Genomic DNA, 23,071 nt, shown 5'->3' on the forward strand with positions numbered 1-23,071 from the left:
ACATCACAGAGCTGAGCTCGTGTTTCCTGCCAGCACCAGTAGACATGCGCACAGCTGACGGAGGAAAGGCACATCTGCACTGACGTCACCGCCCTCCATGAAAGCAGCCAATTTGAAGCTGTCCTGGACAGATCCGCTCCTCTGCTGTGTAGTGAGGAGCAGAAGCAGCTCTGAGCCAACTGTTGCTGCTGTTTGATGCACTTTCCTCTCTCAGACACAAGCATGAACCCCAGGCCAGATGATTAGGAGGACAGACAGACTCTTCAAGTCTCTGCAAAGCTGAATAAGTTGTTCTCGTTGTTCGCCCGTGTCTGGGCTGAGACAGTGCTGCTGCCTGCGCGTGAGCGGTGGGGGCGGCGAGGGGGAGATCCACAGGATGGCAGAGCTCAAAGGGAGATGAGGAGGAACTTCAGAGCTGCACACTTGGACCAGAGCTGACACTGAAGTTGAGCATGGTAAATATCGCCTAACGCAGGCGCGCGCGCGCACGGCGTGTGAAGAACAGGTCGGTATCTTTCTGCTTGCCTCTCAGACAGACGGCCGTGTTTACCCAGCAGGACCTCGGTGGGATTTTAGGACACTTGCATGGAAAAACGGCGCATTTTAAGCAACATTTGCGCACGGTTCTGCAGATCCGCTTAAATCAGCTTTGAGAAGTGTTCAGTAAACGGTCCCGGTTTCCCTGGCCGGCTGCCAGCTGTGCAGGTCCGAGCAGTCTGGAGCCGCTCTGCGCTCACCTGAGTCCGCTCCGGACCGCACACATTCACACACGTCACTCATTAAACTGGCAGCATTTCCAACGAAGAAGACACAAATGGAAGCTGAGATCCTGGTTAGGTCGAGCCAGAAGAAAGTTGTGCTTCCATTCATTTAAAGGCGCTCACTGTAAGTCATGAAAAAAGTCATAAAGTGAGAAACAACAACAACAAAAATAACTTGTGGTTAATGTGTCCATGAATTGTCAGAATGTAAATTAGCTGCCAACTACCATTGGGATTGTTTACCTGCAGAAACTGAAAATAGGTCATCAGTGTTCATGAACATATTTACACCCAGAGTTTTTAAGTAATGCGTGCAGATAAAAGTGCTTTGTTTACACTGAGTGCATACCTGCATTTTACAATTCCATATCAATATTACTGGAGTAAACTCTTCCAAACTACTCCATTAGATATGGTTCAGGACAACCTTCTTATGTTGGATTTTGTACTCTACAAAGAGCAGTTTTAAGGTGCAGCTAGACAAACCAGTTTAAACTCAAGATCCAGCTTCACATGTGGAAGGTTGTGCCTCCAGTACAATTCTCAATGAAAGGCCCAGCTTTCCCTTAAAGGAGTGTATATCTCCCACCACCTTTCATGCCAGGGTTTTAGACTAAGATCGTCTCATGGCGTTATAATCATTCTGGTTAAAGCTTGAAAATGATGTAAATCTTGTGAATGACTCTCAGCTACTACCACACCAAACCTTGGCTCAGTTTTTGTAACTTTGACCAAGGTAAAATCATTATTGTGTTGGCTAACGTTGATTAGCTGTCCTGAGCTTGTTCAACTGAGGCAACCCCAAAAGTTCATCAATTGTAAATGTTCATCCCAATGATTAATTTCTTAGAGGTTCATTAAAATCTGTGCATTGGTTTATGAGATATTTTGCTAACAGAAAAACAAGGTTGATTTTAAGAGTTGATGCCAATATGTAAAGGGAAAATACTGCACAATATGTAGTGCTTGAAGTATGTGTTGGGGATGATGATCAGCCACTGCCACACTTTTGTAAGGTCACTTAGCTGTGGCAGACATCTTGAATTGGATTGACTCCAAAAGTTAATCAGTCGTACTTATAAATCTAATAAATACTTTTCAAAAAGTTAATTAAAATCCACTCAGTGATTCTTGAGATGTTTTGCTAACAAACAGACAGAGTAAACTCCAATAGATTGCAGAGTTTTAAAACCAAATCTCATGTGATCAGTTAACACTTAGAGAATATGTTGGGGATGATACTCCGCCACCACCACACCAAACCTTAGCTCAGCAGGTGTGAGACTGAGTTACAGCCGTTTTCATGTTGGCTAAGGTCACTTAGCTGCTGTGGCCATCTTATATTGGTTTGGCACTAAAAGTTTAATAGTCGTAGATGTACACCCAATGATTACTTTGTGGGAAATTTATTAAAATCCAAAGTAACTCCATTGACTAACTTTCATTGTTGGTTTATATGGTGTGCATCATTTAAAGAATTTGTGGAAAACAACAAAAAGGGAAAAGTTCTTAAAGTAAAATTATGAGCAAAGCATAGAACATAAACCCATTTGCTCCTAAAATGAAATAAACAATTGCTAATTTCTTGGAAAAGTTGACTATAAATGATCACTAAGCTAACTGAAAAATACATTTAGAGCAAAACTGTTTTCTTTTCTTTCACAGGAGTGCAGATGGATCAGTCGAGACAAATTTCCAATCTAGCTCCTCTGCTTTGGAGTTGCAGCTGAGACGGATGGAGGGATATGTCTGATGGATGATGCAGTTTCCTGCAAGCTGCTGATATGACTTCAGAGGCCGGTGACATGTGGAAGAGCTCGCCTTTAGGAAACGTCTGACATCTGGGTGAGCCTGCGAGAACGGCCAGAACCTGTCAGTGAAGAAGAGAAACCACGGAGCTGTTATGGTGTGGTATCAGACCAAGAGTATACTTTTAACCCACCTGTAGCACCCTCTACCCCCCAATCCCATGTCACAGCTTTCTCTGAATGATGGAAGTTTTGTGGAAGATGCTGACTTGGACACTGAGCCTGGTGGTGATGGCTGCTTCTGAATTTCAGAGTGTCAACAGACTTTCGCACAAATCTCAAGGTATGAAAGGTGACAGGTGGGCAAAAAGTTCGAGCAGGTTTTGTTGTCAGAAATTAATGATTGTTTTCCTGTGTAGAGCTTCTGCTGTAGTTTCCACACACTTTGTGTTAGTTTTATCATTCATACAGTCCTGCTCACCATTATTGGCACCCCTTCATGATTTGCATAGCTGAGTGAATATCTTCATGATCATTCATTGGTTGATTCATGTCATATGTGTGGAGGCAGTCCATCACAAGTGATCTTCATGTGTGATTTGCAACAGGTGAGCCAAATTGGGTTTTCATATTGATTTGCAGCAAAGGGTGCCAATACCATTGGCATGGTAAAAATTATGTTTTTCTTTGTTTTCCTCATAATGTTTATCTTTTTAAATGTTTTTGATCATTTGCTGTTTTGCATCAAGCACAAGCTATCAGCAATAAAATGTTGTTTCACTTGATGAATTTCCTTCAGTAAATATTCCATTATATGTACTTAAACTTCATGGGTGCCAATAATGGTGAGCAGGACTGTATATCAAAATATACAGCTCAGTCATGTGACCTTTGGGTTTTGTAACTTTATATTTTTTTTCAAAATATTTTACTATATTTAAAATAGGTTTCACAATAGAAATACATTGAGATCTCTTCAATTCCTTCAAAAACATTGATCTCTTTGAAATTTGCTTTAGTATACTTGTTCTATTTTCATCTTTTTATGCCACTCTTAGCTTTTAGGTACTGGTCTGCTAGTTTTAGCTTTTAGCTGCCATTTTTCTTCTTTTAGGTTTTAGCTAATATTTTGCTACTTTTAGCTGAAGTTTTTGTTCTGCTATTTTTAGCATCTATTTAGCTCATTTTAGCTTTAACATAAACATTTTTTCTAATTTAAACTTCAGTTTAGCTAATTTTCGCTTTAGAATTTATTTTGTTAATATTAGCCACAGTTTTGCTAATTTTACCATCTGGTTTGATCATTTCAGCTACTGTTTTGCATGTTTAAACTTTAACAACTCAGTTTTATCTTCTTTGGCTACTCATTCAGCACTCAGCATTTACACATGCATTTTTACAGAAAATCCAAAAAATAAAAAAACAAAGCAACTGGACCTCTATTCTATAGTTAAAGACATTTCACTCTTCATTTGTGGAGCTTTCTCTGTTCAGAATTGGAGAGTGTGGAGTATCAAGCTTGAAGCTGCATGAGATCCCCTGTTTCTGCAGCTAATTTTACATGCAGATTATTCTCACTCCCCTGCAATAGGATGGGAGTGAGATAATCTTTTTTTTTTTTGGGATTTGCCATTTCCCATATGACACAGAAAACGTAACTTCTCTGGTTTTTTCTCTGCTCTCTTATGTTTTTCTGGAAAAGAGGAGTTCCTGTCGTACCTGCAGCACTACCAGCTGACTGTTCCGATGCGGGTGGATGAGAATGGAGAGTTCTTAAGTTATACTGTGAAGCACCAACGGCCAGGCCGACGGAGGCGTGGGCTGACGGACCCCACGGTGGGACCTGTGTTGGACCCTCCAGAGATTCAGCTGTTCTACAAACTGTCAGCTTACGGGAAGCACTTTCACTTAAATTTGACTCTGAACGTCCACCTGGTGTCTAATCGTTTCACTGTGGAGTACTGGGGCAAAGAGGGGCCCGAGTGGCGTCACAACATGGTAGATAGTTGTCACTATGTTGGATTCCTGCAAAATCAGCGCAGCACGACCAGAGTAGCACTCAGCAACTGCAAGGGTCTGGTGAGTACAAAGTGACCATTTCACTCTCCAAACAGTTCACACCTCTTACCTCACATTAAAGCTCTAACATTACTTAAAGCATATTGCCCACCACCTATATGCTATAGTTTTAGATTAAGTTCCTCTTATGTTGAGAAATAACTGAGTCAAACCTTGAAAATAACATGCACAATTTCACACAATTTCATACGATATTGCAATATCTTGCATGATCTGTTAGCACTTAGATTAGATGTTAGTAACTGTCAGTTTCATTGAAACCCATCCAATGGTTCATATGATATTTTGCTAACAGGCAAACAGAGATGTTTCTAAAAGTAAATGCCATGGCATTAAACAAAGATTAATCAATGTGTTGCGCTTGAATTAAGTGTTGGGGACGATGCACAAGTACTACAGCACCAAATTTGAACCCAATATCAAAAAAATTGGATGAGTTACAGCCAGTGCTCAAAGTAGGCCAGTAGTTTCTGTTTTTAATGAAAATTTTTTTTTAATCTCTGGTGTAGCAGCCCTACTCATAATCCTGCAGGTACTCAGTGTCAGTGTCATAAACTGCAAACTACGGTCAATTCATATAAACTGCATTACCCACAAAACATTGGCTGACAACAGGAAGTCATTACTTGCTCTACACTGCTTCTGATTGGGTCAGATATAGGGGATCAGGTGATGCATGACTCATGAGGAATGATAACTGGTTAAAAATTAAGCACAAGGAGCCAGTCGGAGGCACAGCTGGGTGAGTGCCGGGAATCTGATCCGCAGCACTGAGGATTGTAATACATACAGTCTGTACACAGAGAGGAGGAAACAGTAAATCTGTTGGTAATTTAGGTCTTGGCTTAACAAGATGTGGATGTTTAACATGAGAGTGGAACAACAACATCCAAGTCCTTAGCCTCTGTGCAACTTTTCTCTTTTGCTTCAAAAAAGTCCTCTTCTTTAGCTGGCAGAGAATGAAACTTATGATGTTTTAGCTAAGAAAACTGCTTCAAATAATTCCTTTCAATCTTTTATGTGCCTAAATATTATGGCCTGTCAAGAAAATCATAATTTAATGTCACTGCTGATCAACAATCACCAGCGTTTTATAGAAAAACTTAAGGGGACCTATTCTGCTTCCTTGAACAAGTCAGGACAGGTCTGTGGGCTGTACAAAACATCTTCATTACATTTAATACACAAAATCATTTCAGATATTGAGATTTCACCTGATCAGTTCTGCCTGCTTTCAGCTCATTTCAGAATGAACAGTTTTAGAGCTAAGTCACTATTATGCAAATGAGCTGCTGTTGGCCACGCCCCCCAACTCAGTGTCCCGTCTCAAAACATAAAAACTCTCTGAAGGAATAAATGCTGCGGATCTGACACACATTTATATCGTTATTAATTTAAACTCTGAGGATTCTGACTTTGGGACAGGGGCACTTCACGGTTCTGAACTGACATTTGTTGAGTAGGAGAGCGTAGGTAAGTGGGTCCGAAACCCGACTGGTGGTGGGTCGGGACAGCGGTAATATGGACACATGTTCTATTGCAGCTGACAGCAAAACATTTTCCTTTTCCAGCAGACATTGTTCAGCAGTAAAACCAGCAGAATCTTCTTGTAATGAAGTGGGCGGAGCTCCACTTGGGTTGCTAGGTGACGGGCTGGGCTTGGCTTGGGGTTTCTAGGTAACAGGGATTGTGACGCAACAATTCTGAGGTTTTTGAAACAGGTTGTTTTAAAGACACCAGAAAACATTTACTTATTGTCAAAAAATGGCTGGGTGTTTTTTTGCACTTGGACTGTTTGTAGAAGCTGTAGATACTCAAATCAAAGTACAGAAATTGCAAAAAGTGAATTTTGCATAATAGGTCCACTTTAGGATAGTTCACAAGCACACATGCACACGTTTACACACACATATATGCGTGTGTGTGAAAGTGCTGTAATAATTTATATATATTTATTTATTATGTGGTCAAACACAGGCAAAAACATTATTTTTCTGCCTTTGCCTTCGGCTGCGGGTGATACCAAATTCTCATAAAACTGTCAAATAAGTCAGAGGCAGAGCTCAAGCTGCTCTGACTGTGGCCGCTCAGTCTGAGGATTCAGGCTGTTGTCTTGGCTTGTTTCCACTTGGCACAAGCAGCCTGCAGGCAGCTCACAGTGAGGTCATGCTAATGTAGAAAACCAAATAGTCTCGGTCATTTCTAAACGTGACACCTCAGCAGCTGAGATCAAATTTCTTTAGTTATCAGGCAACTTGTTTCTTTCTGTTTTAAAATGAAAAGCCTAGCTTTCCTTGAAGAAATGCATATCACCAGCCACCCTTCATGCCAAATTTTTAGAATGAGATCATCTAATGAGATCCTGCAAGATGTGTTGAGTGTGACTATCTTTTACTTTCTGGCTGTGGTAGTCATTTGAAATTGAGTTGATTCCAAAAGTTAATCAGTTGTAAATGTACATTCAATGATTACTTGCTGAGAATTTAATCAAAATCTGTCTAGTGGATTATGAAATATTTTGGTAACACTACAAACACACAAAAACACGGACACAGGCAAAATTTTCCCCCAAACTAGAAAGCATTAAAAAACTGTCTAATTATTCTGTCTGAGATTTTAGTTCTAAGGCATTTGCCCACAGACTTTGCAACCTTCCAGCATTTCTTTACTAATCAAGGAACTGGAAAAGGTTTTAATAGCTGCATTCCCCCCTCGTGTTTCAGAGTAACTCTAAAGAAGGAAGAAAGGACCCTGCTTCTTATTGGCAAACAGAATCCAGTGGAGCAAACATAGCCAAATGTGTTGGCAGGACCTGCACCGAGCATCATAAACTGAATTAGTGTTTGCTCTTTTTTTCCTTTAGCACCAAAAATGGACAAAACTGTGTCTGCTTTAATGTAATCAGCTGTCTGGATGGTATGAGATTTTGACATCACCACTAGTAAACCCCTAAATCTAATATGTTTCTACATGGTTGTGTGGTTAATTGTTTTTATTGTGGGTTTTGCACAGACAAGCCAATTTTAGTGTAAATCTAAACTGAAGGGTCACTTGGAATTTATACTCCAGGTGAGCGATTAAAAAAAGAGGAATGTTCCAATGTTTGAATTCGCTGTTGGAGGCCTTTATTGTTGACTGCATTGTAACAATTAATGTTTGCCAGAAAAATGTCCCTGATTAGGAAGATGAAAATGAATTATTATTTCATGAAAAAATACATAATTTGGAATGGAGCAAAAGTTGTTCTAAAACCTGTATAAACATTTTTGCATTGATGGGTAAGCTGCCCATGCCATATGTACTAAAGTACCTGATACGTTAGAGAGGCAGACCTTTGAACTGTGTTCTTATAACAGGCTGGATGGTCTCTCTCCTTATTCATATGAAGGATCTTGTGTCCGTGGTTTCCTAAAATAATTTCACATTTTGATTTGTCTGACCACAGAACAGTTTTCCAATTGACCTCAGCCCATTTTGAAAGAGCTTTGGCCCAAAGAAGACACAAGGTGTTCCCAGGCCAGAGAGGATTTGTAATCCTTCCAGCAAGTTCTGGGGCTGCCCTTGGGTCTTCTCTCAGTGGGACATGCCTGGAAAACCTCCAGAGGGAGGCACCTAAGAGGCATCTCAATCAGATGTTTGAACCACCACAGGTGACTCACTTTCAACCTGGAGGGAGCCTTCCACCCTTTTCTGGGAGGGAACAATAGCCTCAGAGTTAGAGGAGCTGACTCTCATCCCAGCTGCTTCATATTCAGCTACGAGCCACCCCAGTGTACACTGAAGGTTAAGGCCTGAAGATGCCAACAGAACAACATCATCTGTAAAAAGCAGAGACGAGACCCTGTGGTTCCCTCTCCATGACTGCCATGTTACAAGTCCTCGGACTCTGCCCCTCAAAGGTGGACATGGTGACCAGATTATGGAGATCCTCAAAGTGCTCTTTCCACTATCTGACAATATCTCCAGTCTGAGTCAGCAGTTCTGTTGTAGTAAAATATTAGATGATGGTTTGAACTCACAAATCTTATTCTAGCAAATGCTGAAACTTCATTGTAGAACACAATTCTTCCTCTGTATATTTACTCTCCGTCATTCTAACACAGTCTCTTCTGCCCTACATTGTCACAGTTACATCCTCTGGTGACAAGGAGCAATTACAGCAACAAAACAGAAGAAACTTATTCACTGTAAAAGCTTAAGAACCCAACATTTCCCTACTACCCAAACAAACATCCTCACTCATGTTAGCTTTTAGGCTCTGACTTTTTTCATTACATTGTCTTTTTTTCTAGGTTGGTGCATGTTTTTCTCTTTGCAGAGCAACTTGTGTTTGTTTCTGTTTTGGGCTAAGGGTTCCTCTGCTGTGTCAAACCTTGGAATTTCATTTGAGCCCTGTGAACAGAGTCAAAGTAATGTTGCATTTCATTTTTTCCATCACTGAGAATGAATAAACTTAGGCCAGTCTACTGCTGTACTGACAAAGGATCACTGTACTGAATCTCTCCTTTTTCCTCATGAAAAGGTCTGAGAACTCTGACCTTAGGTGGATTTAGCTCCTCTCTTTTTGTTTGTGTAAAGTTCACTTTTGACTTGTTGTAGAACCATTTTAGCTCAAACATGGTCGTACTGTCCACTGACCTTATGTGGAGGCAGGGTGCCCAGTTTTGTTCTCATTGGTCTTCCTCTAAGAAGCTGGAAAGTGAATTCACCAGTTGTGCCATGAGATAAAGCCTGGTTCAATAATGTCTGCTTAGCGTAAGCATTTGAGCCCTGCTGAAACCTCTTTGTCTACACTGAGTGGCAGGTGTCTCTGTTTTTGGTGTACAGATTGCACTGTGTTGTTTACTTGAACTTTGTGGATGAACTCTTTAACATATTCAAGATGGTAGACTGAAGCAGAACCAGTATTATTCACCATGCATAGTTTTGTCTCAGTCAAAGGTTCTTTTGCATCATCCTCTTTAATGAAAGTCATTTCTCCACCAATGGTGTTAATCTACAGTGCTTTAATCAGGTCCAGGCTTAGCAGTGGTGGTCCAGTCTTTACTGTATAGAATTATACTGCAATTTTGTTGTTTTGATCTGCTATTCCTGTTGTAACTTGTAGGCAGCTTTGGACAGATAGGTTACCTTTTGCATATCTGACTAGTTTCACTTTGGGTTCTGTCAGTGGGTATTGTGCAAGATGTTGCTTGTAGACGGTTTCTGGTAAAAAAAAAAGATTCAGAAGCTCCACTGTCTACAATTAACTTCAGGACCTGAGAGTGTTCTTGTAATGCTTCATTGTTCAGTCTCTCCAGGATTTCACAGGCATTTTTTGTGGTTGTTGCGGCTAAAATACCTGATTTCGCGGGGCATTTTCCTAAAGGTTGCGATTTTTTTTAACTAAAATCAATAAAAAAACATAACTTTTAATATATAAACCAAAAATCCTTCCTAGTTTTGTAAGATAATCACCAACAAACATTGACATTCTCAAAAGGTGCTTTATTTGAGAACTTTGATAGCTTCTAAACTGACATTCATGAGCATTTCTGGATTGTCCCTCGTCTGCAGCTCTCCTCACATGTTTTGCAGACACAAAGTGTTTGTCGATGCGTTTATGTTCCATGATTACACTGCAGGACGTGCAAAACAGCTGCAGCTGGGGAGGAAACTGGTTTGTGACCGCAGTGAAGTTAGTTTGAAGTTGGATGTTGAATATTCGCGCTCCGCGAATATCCAACATCCAACTTCAAACTAACTTCACTGCGGTGTTTTGCTGAAATCTTTGTGGCCAAATGTGAAGCATTAGTGCACATTTTGGCTTCGGTCGCTGCTCCTGCACGCTCCCGGCATTCTGATGTTAACAGGAAGTGACGTCACGCGTCTTCTTCGTGAGTTATTTGGGGTTATTTTGGTTAAAGTTGCGGGAAAGTTGCGGTGTTTTGGGCAAAGTTGCACAAAGTTGGATTTCACGGTGTTTGCTTGATTTTGCGTTAATAGTTGCGATCACAACATCGCAAAATCCTGGAGGGTCTGATTGTTCATTTGGTATGTGATTTTGTCAAATTCTGCAGCTATCGTATTAACTTCATTAACACAGTACAGCTAACTCAGGAACTACAACTTATTACTGTCTTATTACTGCTATAGGTGATTTGCATACTTTAACAAATTGTCAAATTTTCTTATAGTTATCATATTTTACTTTAGCAGCAGGACAGTTTTTATTATTAACCAGGTGCTGATCTGATCTACATCTGAAGCAGTGACATTGCTCTTACTTGCTTGTATACAGTGAACTTGGGGCCGATGGTCATGTGAATGAGTTGGTCATGCTCCTCTGTTCCCTCAAAAACAAGCATTTGCAGCATCTACAGCCTGTACAGGTGCAGGCCTGTACTGTACTCACAGCTGAGAGCAGTGTAGCATTTTTACTTGCTGCTTCCACTTAGCCTGCGATGGTTAGAGCTTTGTGTGAGGTCCTCCTCCAACAGTAACTTATCCTTCACAGCACAGAAATGAGCATTAGGAATGAGCTGATCTCTGATTAGTTCACTTTCCATCCCTCAAAAACCACATGTTGCAGCTAAAGCTCTTGAGAGAGGTAACAAACTGGTTCAGTTTCATCAGCATGTTGAACACGTTGTGTGAACGTGTGTCTGCACGCCAATACGTTAACTTTGGGGACAAAATGTCTTTCAAGTGCAGCCACAGCTTCATCTAATGTACTTTGTTCTGTTAGTGTGTAGGACATACATTCCTCTAAACCTAAGCACTGTAATAAAATGGCATGTCGTCTTGCATATAGCCATGCATCTCCAAAAGCCTTTACGGTGTGCATGAATATTTTCTGCTCTGTTGTAAATAGTATAGCACGCTCACCAGCATGATGCAGGAAAGACAGTGAACTGCGATAGGCATCACTGACCACTGAGCCACAGTTCTTAGAAGCTATATTTGCAAAAGAATCTCTGAACTTGGCCTATTTGAATTCCTTGTCTCCCAGGATGTGCAAAAAAGTTGTGGTATGAGTTGAAAATCTAAAAAACGGGGACTTCTACCAGTGGTTTTCAGTACACCCTCAATATAATTTATGTCAATTCAATCAACTCAATTCAGTTGTGGCAATTTACAGCAAAAGTTGTAAAGTAACCTGACAAAAGTCAGGTTAATGATAGCAATAATTGGATGTACAAAGATAGAGAGTAGAGAGAGTAAAGACAGCAACAGAGTGAGGAAATGTGGTCAGTTTGTCCTCCAGAAGTCTAAGCCCATAGCGGCATAACTAAGAGATAGCCCAGGAAGCCCTAGCCAACCGTAACTATAGCATTTATCAAAAAGGAGTTTTTATTTGGGTCTTAAACATGGTGTCACCCGCATGGACAGAAACAGGAAGTTGGTTCCACAAGAGAGGAGCTTGATAACTGAAAGCTCTGCCTCCCATTCTACTTTTACAAATTTTAGGAACCACAAGTAAACCTGCAGAGTCAGAGCAAAGTACTCGGTTAGTAAATTATGGAATAATAACATATTTATAAATATAAAATGAAGATTGGTTGCTGTGAGCTTTATACACTGCCTGGCCTAAAAAATAAGTTGCCACCAAAAAAAGGTTATACGCTCTAATATTTCGTTGGACAGCCTTTAGCTTTGATTACAGTGTCGATAAGATTCTGCAATGTCACCAGATTTATTTCCATCCAGTGTTGCATTAATTTTTCACCAAGATTCTGCATTGATGATGGTAGAGTCTGACCTTCTCCAGCACATCCCAAAGATTCTCAGTGGGGTTAAGGTCTGGACTCTGTGGTGGCCAATTCATGTGTGAAAATGATGTCTCTCACTCCCTGAACCACTCTTTCACAATTCGAGCCTTATGAATCCTGGCATTGTCATCTTGGAATATGCTCGTGCCATCAGGGAAGAAAGAATCCATTGATGGAATAACCTGGTCCTTCAGTATATTCAGGTAGTCAGCTGACCTTTGACCTCATTCTTTGAGCAAATACTGTTGCTGAACCTGGACCTGAGCAACTGCAGCAACCCCAGATCATAGCACTGCCCCCACAGGCTTGGACAGTAGGCAACACTTCACCTGCCTCTCTTCTTATCCTGATGCTCCCATCACTCTGGAACAGGGTCAATCTGGACTCATCAGACCACATGACCTTCTTCCACTGCTCCAGAGTCCAATCTTTATGTTTCGCAGCAAATTAAAGCCTTTTTTTCTGGTTAGCCTCACTGGTTAGTGGTTTTCTTAAGGCTACACAGCTGTTCAGTCCCAATCCCTTGAGTTTCCTTCACATTGTGTGTGTGGAGATGCTCTTACTTTCACTATTAAATGTAGCCCAGAGTTCTACTGTTGTTTTTCTTTGATTTGTTTTCACCAAACATTTAAGTGATCACGATCACGATGGTTCAGGATTTTTTTCCAGCCACATTTCTTCCTCGAAGACGATGGGTCCCCACTATCCTTCCAGTTTTTAATAATGCGTTTGACAGTTCTTAACTCAATTTTCGTAGTTTCTGCAATCTCCTTAGATGTTTTCTCTGCCTGATGCCAATGATTTGACCCTTCTCAAACAGACTGACATCTTTTCCACGACCACAGGATGTGTCTTTCAACATGGTTGTTTAAGAAATGAGAAGCAGCTCATTGCACCAGTTGGGGTTAAATAACTTGTTGCCAGCTGAAACATAATCNCACCCTATCTCTAAGGGAGAGCCCAGACACCCTGCGGAGGAAACTCATTTCAGCCGCTTGTATTCGCGATCTCGTTCTTTCGGTCACTACCCAAAGCTCGTGACCATAGATGAGGGTAAGAACGTAGATCGACCGGTAAATCGAGAGCTTCGCTTTTTGACTCAGCTCTCTCTTCACCACGACAGACTGGTTAGCTGGCTCTTGGGACGTGGAATGTTAGAACTAAAAGTAAAAAAAATAAATAAATAAATAAAAATATATATATATATAAATATATATATATATTCAAACTTGGTTAGTTTTGAAAAACAAAACCATGTTCAGAAACCAGGTTAGTAGTGAACAGTGGAACTGTGTAAACTGTACACTCACAGCTTGTCAATAATAATGAACCATCAAACAAAATGCACACTACCTTTTATAATGTAGATTATCTTCCTCTGAAAGGGATAATAATTGATAGAAAGTACATCATCCATCCGTCCATCCGTCTGTCCGTCTGTTCGTCCATCCATCCATCCATCCATCCATCCATCCATCCATCCATCCATCCATCCATTTTCTTTACCTAATTCTCTTTTCTGGCTCACGGGGAGCTGGTGCCGACCTCCAGCAGTCACTGTGTGAGAGGCGGGGTACACTGTTGACAGGTTGCAAGTAGAAAACACATCATGCTTTATTTAAACCTGAATCTAATAACTGAGATATAAATTTCCAAATACAAGGTTTATTAATCTAGTAAATACTGTAGTAATTTTTTCCATAGATTTTGTTCTAATGCAGTTCTATTTACAATCAGTACAGTTACCACCTGCAGGATATTGGATAGATAGAAGGTTCAAGGCAGTTGTGAACACCTACAAATTGTTCTCGTATTTTTGAAACATGAGGCTGAATCCAGAGTCCATACCTCCTCCATATGATGACATGCAGTATTTTTTTTGGTTGCAAACCAGTGACTGGAAAATGTGGCAAATGTACATTTTTAATATAGCTACATTTCAAATCTGCTTTAAACTACTTGACATTTAAAGAAAAACAAACAGGCAAAATAAAATAAAATGATTTAGACTCACATAACAATTTCCTAACTCATTAGTAAATCTTAATGGTAATTGTTTCTATTGAGTATCTCTCCTTGCACTTTCATCTTGGTTCAGTCATAAAGTAAATGTATTTTCTTCCTGTTTAAGTTTAAATGGTTCCAATTTGCATCTTTGCATCGTTTTGCTCTGCACTCTGTCTGAATACATTTTTTATAGAATTTTTCACGAGTCATACAGATTATTATCTTTAATAGAACGAGCAAAACAGCTGAAATGAAGCAATCTAACACCAATCACATAAGATGTTTTGTTCATGTTTTATTTGTATTTATTTATTTATTTTTCAGATTTTGCATTTAGTGTTAATGCTTATTGTTTGTGACTTGTTTCTTTCATTCATTTTCTTCTCCAACAAGCATGGTGTTATAACAACAGAGGAAGAACAGTATTTAATAGAGCCTTTAAAGAACATATCCCCCACCAGCTCCAGTGAATGGAACCAGGAAGGAGCGCAGCAACACGTTATTTATAAAACATCTGCCATTCCCTCACCACAGGAGAATAGCCAGGAGTTCAGCTGTGGCATTTCAGGTTGGTGAACCTCCATCTGGCTGGGATTCTGTGTGGGTGGAACTGACGTAAAGGAATAACTATACATAGCAGGTTAGAGGAAGTGTTGGTTTGGTTCTAGGCCCAGGTTCTGGTAGACATAATCGGGGTTTTGTGTGCCAGAGTTGCTCCTGGCTTGGACACCTTTCAACCTGTAGGAGAAAGTCTTCCTCCACCTTTCATAAAAGGCTGTTCTGTAATAAAGTAGAGAAAATGGATTTAGTGTGAATGCTGAGTGCTGAATTTGTATTCTTGAAAAATAAAGTAACTAAATTGGTAAAGTTAAAACAAGCAGAACAGAAGCTAAACTCAGCAAAACAGTAACTAAAAGCTAAAACCAAAAGAACAAAAGCTGTAGCTATAATTAGCTAAACAATCACTCAAAGCTTAAAGCCATAATAACAGTCAACATACATGATTTTCAGTGTTTTGATTTAAATTTTTTGTATATGTGTATAATCTATGATAAAAATAAGCACTAAATATGCATCTTTCACTACCAAAACTCTAATTTGTAGTAAATGAGAAAATTCAGCAGAGTCGTGTTTTGTTGCCAACAATTATAAGTTGTAAACAAAGGGGTGGAATACTTGCTGCTTTCTAACACAATTTTTATGAAAACCCTGAGCAATCTGAGTTACATTAACCCCTAAACAGCCATTTATTGATATAGAAAGTGTGCTAGAAGCATGAAAATTCAAAAACATTAAGAAGTTGTGTATTTTAACAGCTAATGTAGCTTTAAATGAGAAAACAGTAACTGAAAGCATAAACTACAAAAACAGCAGCTAAAAGTGTAATTTACCAAACCAGTACCTAAAAGTTGCTCTTAGCAAACTGTTGCTAAAAGCACAAATTTGCAAAACTGTAGCTAAAGGCTAAAATTTGCAAATTGTACTTAAAAGCTAAATGTAGCAAAGCTGTAGCTAAAAGGTAAAATTAGTAAAATCATATTTAAAAACTAAAATTAGCTAAATAAAAGCTAAAACCTAAAGTAAGCAAAACCGTACCTAAAAGCAAATATTTGCAAAACTGAAGCTTAAAGCTAAATATAGCAATACTCTAGATAAAATCTAAAATGAGCAAAACCATAGATAAAATCTGAAATTAGCATGACAGTACCTAGTAACTACAAGTAGCATAAAAAAGTAAAAAATAAAGCAGATTTCAAAGCAACGTTTTCAAAGAAATTCAAGAGATCTCAGTGAATTCATATCGAGAAAGTTGGACATTTTGCAAAGTATAAAAGTTACAAAAAAAACCAAACATCATAACTGTTCTTGATTAAGTGGAACTATTTGATACACAAATAGTGAAAATAACAACAAGTATGCAGAAGTAGTTTGACTGAAAAAAGAAATAGAAGAAACTATAAACAGAAAAACAAATGTGTGAATGCTGAATCAGCATTTACACAAATATTACTCAGCTGGGTCTTTCATAGAAGCATAAATCCAGTTTAATAGGACTGCAGATTTTTGATTTCAGAGACTATTGTCGGCTGAAATATGATGAATTGGAAAGAAGAACCTGGTTAATATTATGGTATTTGGGCCAAAGCCTTCTAGCACAGAAGCTAGCATGTCCCAACGTACCATCTTATAGCTTTTACCAGAGCATTTGGGTCACAAAACAAAAGCTTTAGCTTAAAAGGTTCAAAGGGAATTATTATCTTTCAGCATCTCTAAAACACAAACCAAAAAGACAATATGTCATTATTCTGATGCAGATTGTTCTGGAATAATTCTCTCATCACTTCCTGTCTCCATGTCATTCACAGACCTCACTAAAAGCAACACACCAGACGGGTTTAGCACACCCTCCCCTCAGAACAACAGTGCCCACAGACAGAGGCGGTCTGTGAGCTCCGAGCGCTTTGTGGAGACACTTGTGGTTGCCGATAAAATGATGGTTGGTTACCACGGTCGCAAAGATATTGAGCACTACATCTTGTCTGTGATGAATATTGTAAGTTTAATCCTACTTTTTGATCTAGTTGCTGATTGCCACATAACCAATTTCTCTTTTGTGTTTGTGGATTTTTATGCATGTGGTTCAGATGTCTGACTTTGTGTCTTTTCTTCTTTTCTGGAGGTCAGGTTGCCAAACTTTACCGTGACGCCAGTCTAGGAAATGTTGTAAACATTATTGTGACCCGGCTGATTGTTCTCACTGAAGATCAAGTAAGTCAAAGTTTCTCTTTTTAACACTGAACCAGTCACAGTGTTGCCTTTTTTAGTCTCTCTTTTAGCATCTGTTCCCTCACTTGTATTGAGTGTATAACTGATCCTGTTGGCGTGAGTGAGCTGCCATATTTTTATGTGCTATGCTATGGTTGAAAGGGCAGACAGGAGACAGACTATTCACCATATGGACACCACCTCAAATGAAAGTTGTGTAAGCATCTTCCCTTCAGTTGAAGATTTTTACATGCACTGTATGTGTATATGCACGTGAGACACTGAGCAAAAAAACTAAACAAAGACAATTAGGAGGGTGGGAGTGGAGGTTTTCATACGATGAACGCTGCATAAAATGAACTGACAAAAACTGACTGACTGACTGACTGACTGTTACCCACCAAGGCTTTCTTTTCAGTTAGTTATCAAACTTTGTTTGGAGGGCCAAACTTTGATAACAATGAGAACATTCAGACCTTGAGCAGAAAGGCTTTATCTCACTCTCTCCAAGGATTCTTTCCCTCACAACTGAGTACAGACTCCTGTAAGACAAAAGAGACGAAGTTTGTTAAAACACGTGAATAATTTCTCATATTGAATATTTGAACATAAATAATGATCAGCAATTATTTCTCATGTTAGTTATCAAACAAACATATCTCATATAAGCAATGTTTTTCTTCACAAGTCTAAGGGAAGCATGTAAACAGTTATCTGTTTTCTATTTTGGGAAAATATGGATTTGAGGCACAATTTATCTCATGGTTAAAATTATTGTATGCAGCCCCTCAGGCAGCTGTCAGAACAAATATTTTTGCTTACATCGCTCTACAAGGCCCTTCATTGCTCACTAAATCTTCTTTTATTTGCCGTTATATTGGAGCCTCTGTCCATTGCTTTACAGTCGCATCCCAATATTTCCAGCATATTTCAGAAATGGTGCGGAGTTGAAGGTAGCCCTGTATGCAGATGACCTTCTGTTATTCCTATCTGACCTGTCAGGTTCTACCGTATTTTCTGGACCATAAGGCACACTGGATTATAAGGTGCATGCTAAAACATACGGTCTACAAAAAAAAAGGTCACAGAAGCAAAACAGTGAGTTTGGTTGAACTTTATTCTACTGTGTAACAATTATTTTACATATTATTTTTTTATCTTTCTTCTTCCACAAATCCATCAAAGTCCTCATCTTCTGTCTGAATTGAACAGCTGGGCAGTTTCGCCATCAAACATGCTCGGTTCCCTCTCATCATTGTCGGAGTCAGTCTCGTTGCCAGGGGGCTGTTCAGCAATGATGCTGGCTTTCGTGAAAGCTCGGACAACATTTAAAGCAGATACCTTAGTCCAGGCATCCACAATCCATTCACATATGATGGCGTAACTCACCCGGCACTGCCCCCGTCTTAGTAAACGCGTGTTCGCCGTCGGTCATCTGTCACTCCCACGCCACTCGCAACTTCACTTTGAACGCCCTGTTTACACCAACGTCCAGCAGTTGGAGTTCTGTTTTAATCCTCCCGGAATGATGGCAAGCTCCAAATGGTATTATATTACATAATGTTCTCCGATTGGTTTATCGCTGCCAGCGTACGTGCCGTACATATTACGTAGTGTTCTCTGATTGGTTTATTGGTACTGTACACATTAACGTACGTCCATGTGTCAGGGACAGATTTTGGAATTCAGTGCAGACATAAGGCGCCCTGGATTATAAGGCGCACCGATGATTTTTGAGAAGATTTAAGGCTTTTAGGTGCACCTTATAGGTATTCCCACCACCCTTTCAGTCCTAGATGTGTTCAGGGAAATTTCTGAATACATTTGGTAAAATTTCTGGCTATAAACCTACTCTTGGCAAAAGTGAGGTATTTGCTGTTAACGAAGAGGCAAACGCGTATCCACTTGATAATCTGCCATTCTAAATATCCAATATGGTTTTTGTCTTTCTTAGAGTGTAGACAGCAGACACAATAAATCATCTTTCTAAGAAAAAATGTCTCTCTGCTTACACAAGTTACATACAATTTTTGAGTCATGGTCTTGCAGAAATATTTCTGTGGTCACTTAAGTTAATGCAGTCAAAACTAATTTCTTATATCTGTTTCAATGTTTTCCAAATTTTCTTCCTTTAGCTTTTTTCTGAAAGGTCAACAGTCGGATTCTGAATTTTATTTGGAGCAAGAAACCACCCAGGCTGCGACAAAAAAGTCTTGGGGACCCAAAGCTCAGGGTGAAATGGCACTATAAAACCTTGTGTACTATTACTGGAAACTAATATAAGAAATCAGAATTATTGGGTTCAGTATGTAGTGATTAAATTCCCTCCATCATGGGTGTTTATGAAAGCAAATTCTTCTCATCTGGTTACACCAAAAGCCTTCCTATACTCACTACTTCACTCTTCTACTTCTAGTTACACTAAAAATGTGACAGTGGCTGCCTGACTTAAAGTCTGGGTTCAATTTAGATGCCATTTTGGTATGAAAACACACTGTTGGGGTCTGGTTGCAGGGAATCATATTTTTCCTCCATACTTGTTTGATAACACTTTCTCCATATGAGATTAGGTATAAAAACTTGGAGAGACTTGTTTGTTTGTTCTCTCCCTAAACTTAATTTTTTCAGATACCTTCAAGGCGGACATTAAGGCTTGCAAACATATTTGACACAGTGTCCCTTCTGTGTGAATGGTGCTAACAAGTCACAGAAAATTACTCACACATGTTTTGGAGTTGTAACTCCATGAAGAGATGCTGGTCTAAGATTTTCCATATATTATCTCATGTACTGGACAGAATATTGCTCTTAATGTCTTAACTGCCTTGTTCAGAGTAGGCCCTACTTCACTTGATCTCTCTCCTGCTAAAAGGACTCAATACTTTTCACAACTCTGCTGGCCAGAATGTTAATACTGCTAAATCAGAAATCTATACAAGCTTGATTAGAGAGGTCCTTAGTTTTCCTAAACTGGAAAAAAAATCATTCTGAATTTGGCTGATAGGGATGTATCATTTGAAATGATGTAGGGTCTCTTTCTGTCAAAGGTGCAGGAAGTCAGATTGTTTTGCACTGAGCACTGCAGTGTTTTTATTTATTTATTTATTAATTGATAGAGAGAGTCTGTGTTCAACAGTTTTCAAGTCTTGCCTCAAGTGTTTCAGTTGGGTTAAGCTCTGGACTTTGACTGGGTCATTCTAACACATGAATATGCTTTGATCTGAACCATTCCACTGTAGCTCTTGCTGGATGTTTCTGCTCTTCTAGAAGGTGAACCTTTGCCCAGCCTCAAGCCTTTTACAACTACTAACAGGTTTTTTTCCCGGGATTGTCCTGTATTTAGCTCCATCTATTTTCTTATCATCTCTAACCTGCTTCCCTTTCTTGGCTGAAGAAAACCATCCCATACCATGATGCTGCCACCACCATGTTTCACAATTGGAATGGTGTGACATGCAGTGTTAATTTCCTGCCACACTCAGCGTTTTGTATTTTGGTCAGAGAGTTCAGTTTTGGTTTGATCTGAGCAGAGCAGCTTCTTCCACATTCTCTGTCTCTTATGGCTTGTGTCAAACTGCAGACAGGACTTCTTATGACTTTCTTTCAACATGGCTTTCTTCTTGCCGCTCTTCCATAAAGACCAGATTTGTGGAGTACATGACTAACAGTTGTCCTGTGGATAGATTGTCCAACCTGAGCTGTGGATCCCTGCAGCTCCTCCAGAGATGCCATGGGCTTCTTGGCTGCTTTTTAAAATTAACACGCTCCTTGCCTAGCCTGTCAGGTTAGGTGGACAGCAAAGTCTTGATAGCTTTACAGTTGTTTCTTTTTCCATTTTTAGATGATAGACTGAACAGTGCTCTGAAAGATGTTTAAAGCTTGGTTATTGTTTAATAGCCTAATCCTGACCTAACCTCAGTAACTGAACTCAACAGCATTACCACTGAACTGTCTGCTGTGTTCCTTGGTCTTCATGACACTATTTAAACTAATGTTTTGTAACAAACCTCTGAGGCTTTCAACAGCTGAATTTATACTGAGAATAAATTACACATACTCTGTTTACTGTTTTCTAATTAGGTGACTTATGAAGACGATTGGTTGCACTCGATTTTAGTTTGAGGTATCAGAAAAAAGGGGGTGAATACAAATGCATACCATATTTTTTAGATTTTTATTTGTAAAAAATGTTGCAAACCACAGATAATTTTCTTTTCATTGCACAATGATGTGATACTTTGTGTTTGTTTATCAAATAAAATCCCAGTAAAATTCTTGGAAAATTTGTGGGTGTAACATGACAAAATGTGGAAAAGTTCACAACTTATGAAGACTTTTCCCAAGGCACTCTAAAGTTGTAAAGCTTTTAAATGTTTTGTGCTGTATCACCTGCTTTTGTTGAAAAAAATGTTTAATTTTGTACTGAATTGCATGTGTCTTTTGCAGCCGAATCTTGAAATTAATCATCATGCTGACAAGTCTCTGGACAGTTTCTGTAAGTGGCAGAAGTCCATCTTGTCTCACCACAGCAGTGGAAACAGTATTCCAGAGAATGGGATGGCTCATCATGACAACGCTGTCCTAATCACACGGTAAGAGTTGGCACACAGTTTCAGCAGTGAAGTGTGTTTTGCTCACACGCCAGTATAATAATCCACTGTTTTTTTCATTTCGAACAAATAGACTGCAGGTTTTTTTGTGCTTTGCCAGCAGCTCAAACACTGGAAGCTCAAACTGTCCAGTTCTTGTACACACATAGTTTACCTGTACTTAAATAAAGACCGCAGTCCTGAAAATAAATTGTGGTGTTACAAACATACTGTACCTGTCAGCCTGCAATTTATGTCAAGGCTGTTACCATAAAACAGCAAAACTGTCATTACCTGGAATAGGCTTCATTGTTGCCTGAAGTGTTTTGGCCACGTAACGTAGCAACTAAGAGGTACAGAAACTGCCCAGGAAGACAGGATGGCCTTCTTTGACTGACACGAGCTAAAGTCAAGATTTGTGACATTCTGTACAAAACAGCTTATTGTTATTAGTGATTGGTTGTTGACTGTCACTTGATGTTCCCCAGCTCTCTTGGCTTCTGTGTTTATTGTAAGCTTGAGCTTAACTCAGTGAGCACAAGCACAGACTACATTCAGTGAAGACTAGATTTATCTTTTCATGGCCAATTGTCAAAGGTGAAGCAGCAATCATGTTTTCGCCAATGTCTGAGTGTATTTGTTTGTCTATAACATTAGCATAATATCTCATGAACCACTGGACAGGCTTTAAAAAATTCTCAGAAAGTAATGGTTAAGTGTTTATCTACAACAGATTAACCTTAAGAGTCAATAGAAATCAAGTTCCCCTCCACATCCAACTGATGTTACCACAATAATGGCTACAACATAATCAAATGTACAGATACTGAGCTGAAATTTGGTGTGGCAGTAGCTAAAAGTCCTCTACAACATACACTGAGCATTCACACATCTCATAAAACCTCACAATATTGCATGAGATTGTGCTTATCCATCTACAAGGATTACCTGGTAGCACGTTATAATAACTACACCTTATTTAGCCTTATTTAATCATTAATAAACTATTAATTAACCTTGAGGATGATTCATACTTAATTAGCTATAAATGAACATTTATTAACTCATTTATTAATGCTTTACCCATAAAGGCTAGATACTTCCAAACCAACATATTCAATGTTTATTCATATTTAATAACTCATTTAATAACTCATGAATTAACTATTCTATCTACTGTGCGTATATACAACGTACTCAGCGAATGTCTCAGACAGTGGGGAACAGAGGACGAGGTGCTGGAAGTATCATCATGGGAGGACAAGCCCTTACATGGGATGTACCACCGACAAATAACTGAAGTGGCTGATATCGGGAAATCCTACCAATGGCTGGAAAAAGCTGGACTCAAGGACAGCACAGAAGCACTC

The 23,071-nt window shown here is 39.4% G+C and overlaps 1 protein-coding gene across 1 annotated transcript in view; it reads left to right on the forward strand.

Moving 5' to 3' along the window:
• The first annotated feature begins 137 nt into the window (after nt 1-137).
• adamts6 (ADAM metallopeptidase with thrombospondin type 1 motif, 6) overlaps nt 138-23,071 on the forward strand; it is a 149,748-nt gene continuing 126,814 nt past the window's right edge. The window contains exons 1-8 of the mRNA XM_025009356.2: nt 138-455; nt 2,427-2,606; nt 2,740-2,852; nt 4,212-4,588; nt 14,740-14,914; nt 16,713-16,900; nt 17,032-17,115; nt 21,559-21,704. Of these exons, the coding sequence (XP_024865124.1) occupies nt 2,750-2,852; nt 4,212-4,588; nt 14,740-14,914; nt 16,713-16,900; nt 17,032-17,115; nt 21,559-21,704 (1,073 nt within the window). The 5' untranslated portion in view covers nt 138-455; nt 2,427-2,606; nt 2,740-2,749. The remainder of the gene's footprint in view (nt 456-2,426; nt 2,607-2,739; nt 2,853-4,211; nt 4,589-14,739; nt 14,915-16,712; nt 16,901-17,031; nt 17,116-21,558; nt 21,705-23,071) is intronic.

The sequence above is a fragment of the Kryptolebias marmoratus genome, linkage group LG14 (genome assembly GCF_001649575.2).
Source record: "Kryptolebias marmoratus isolate JLee-2015 linkage group LG14, ASM164957v2, whole genome shotgun sequence".
Taxonomy (NCBI): domain Eukaryota; kingdom Metazoa; phylum Chordata; class Actinopteri; order Cyprinodontiformes; family Rivulidae; genus Kryptolebias; species Kryptolebias marmoratus.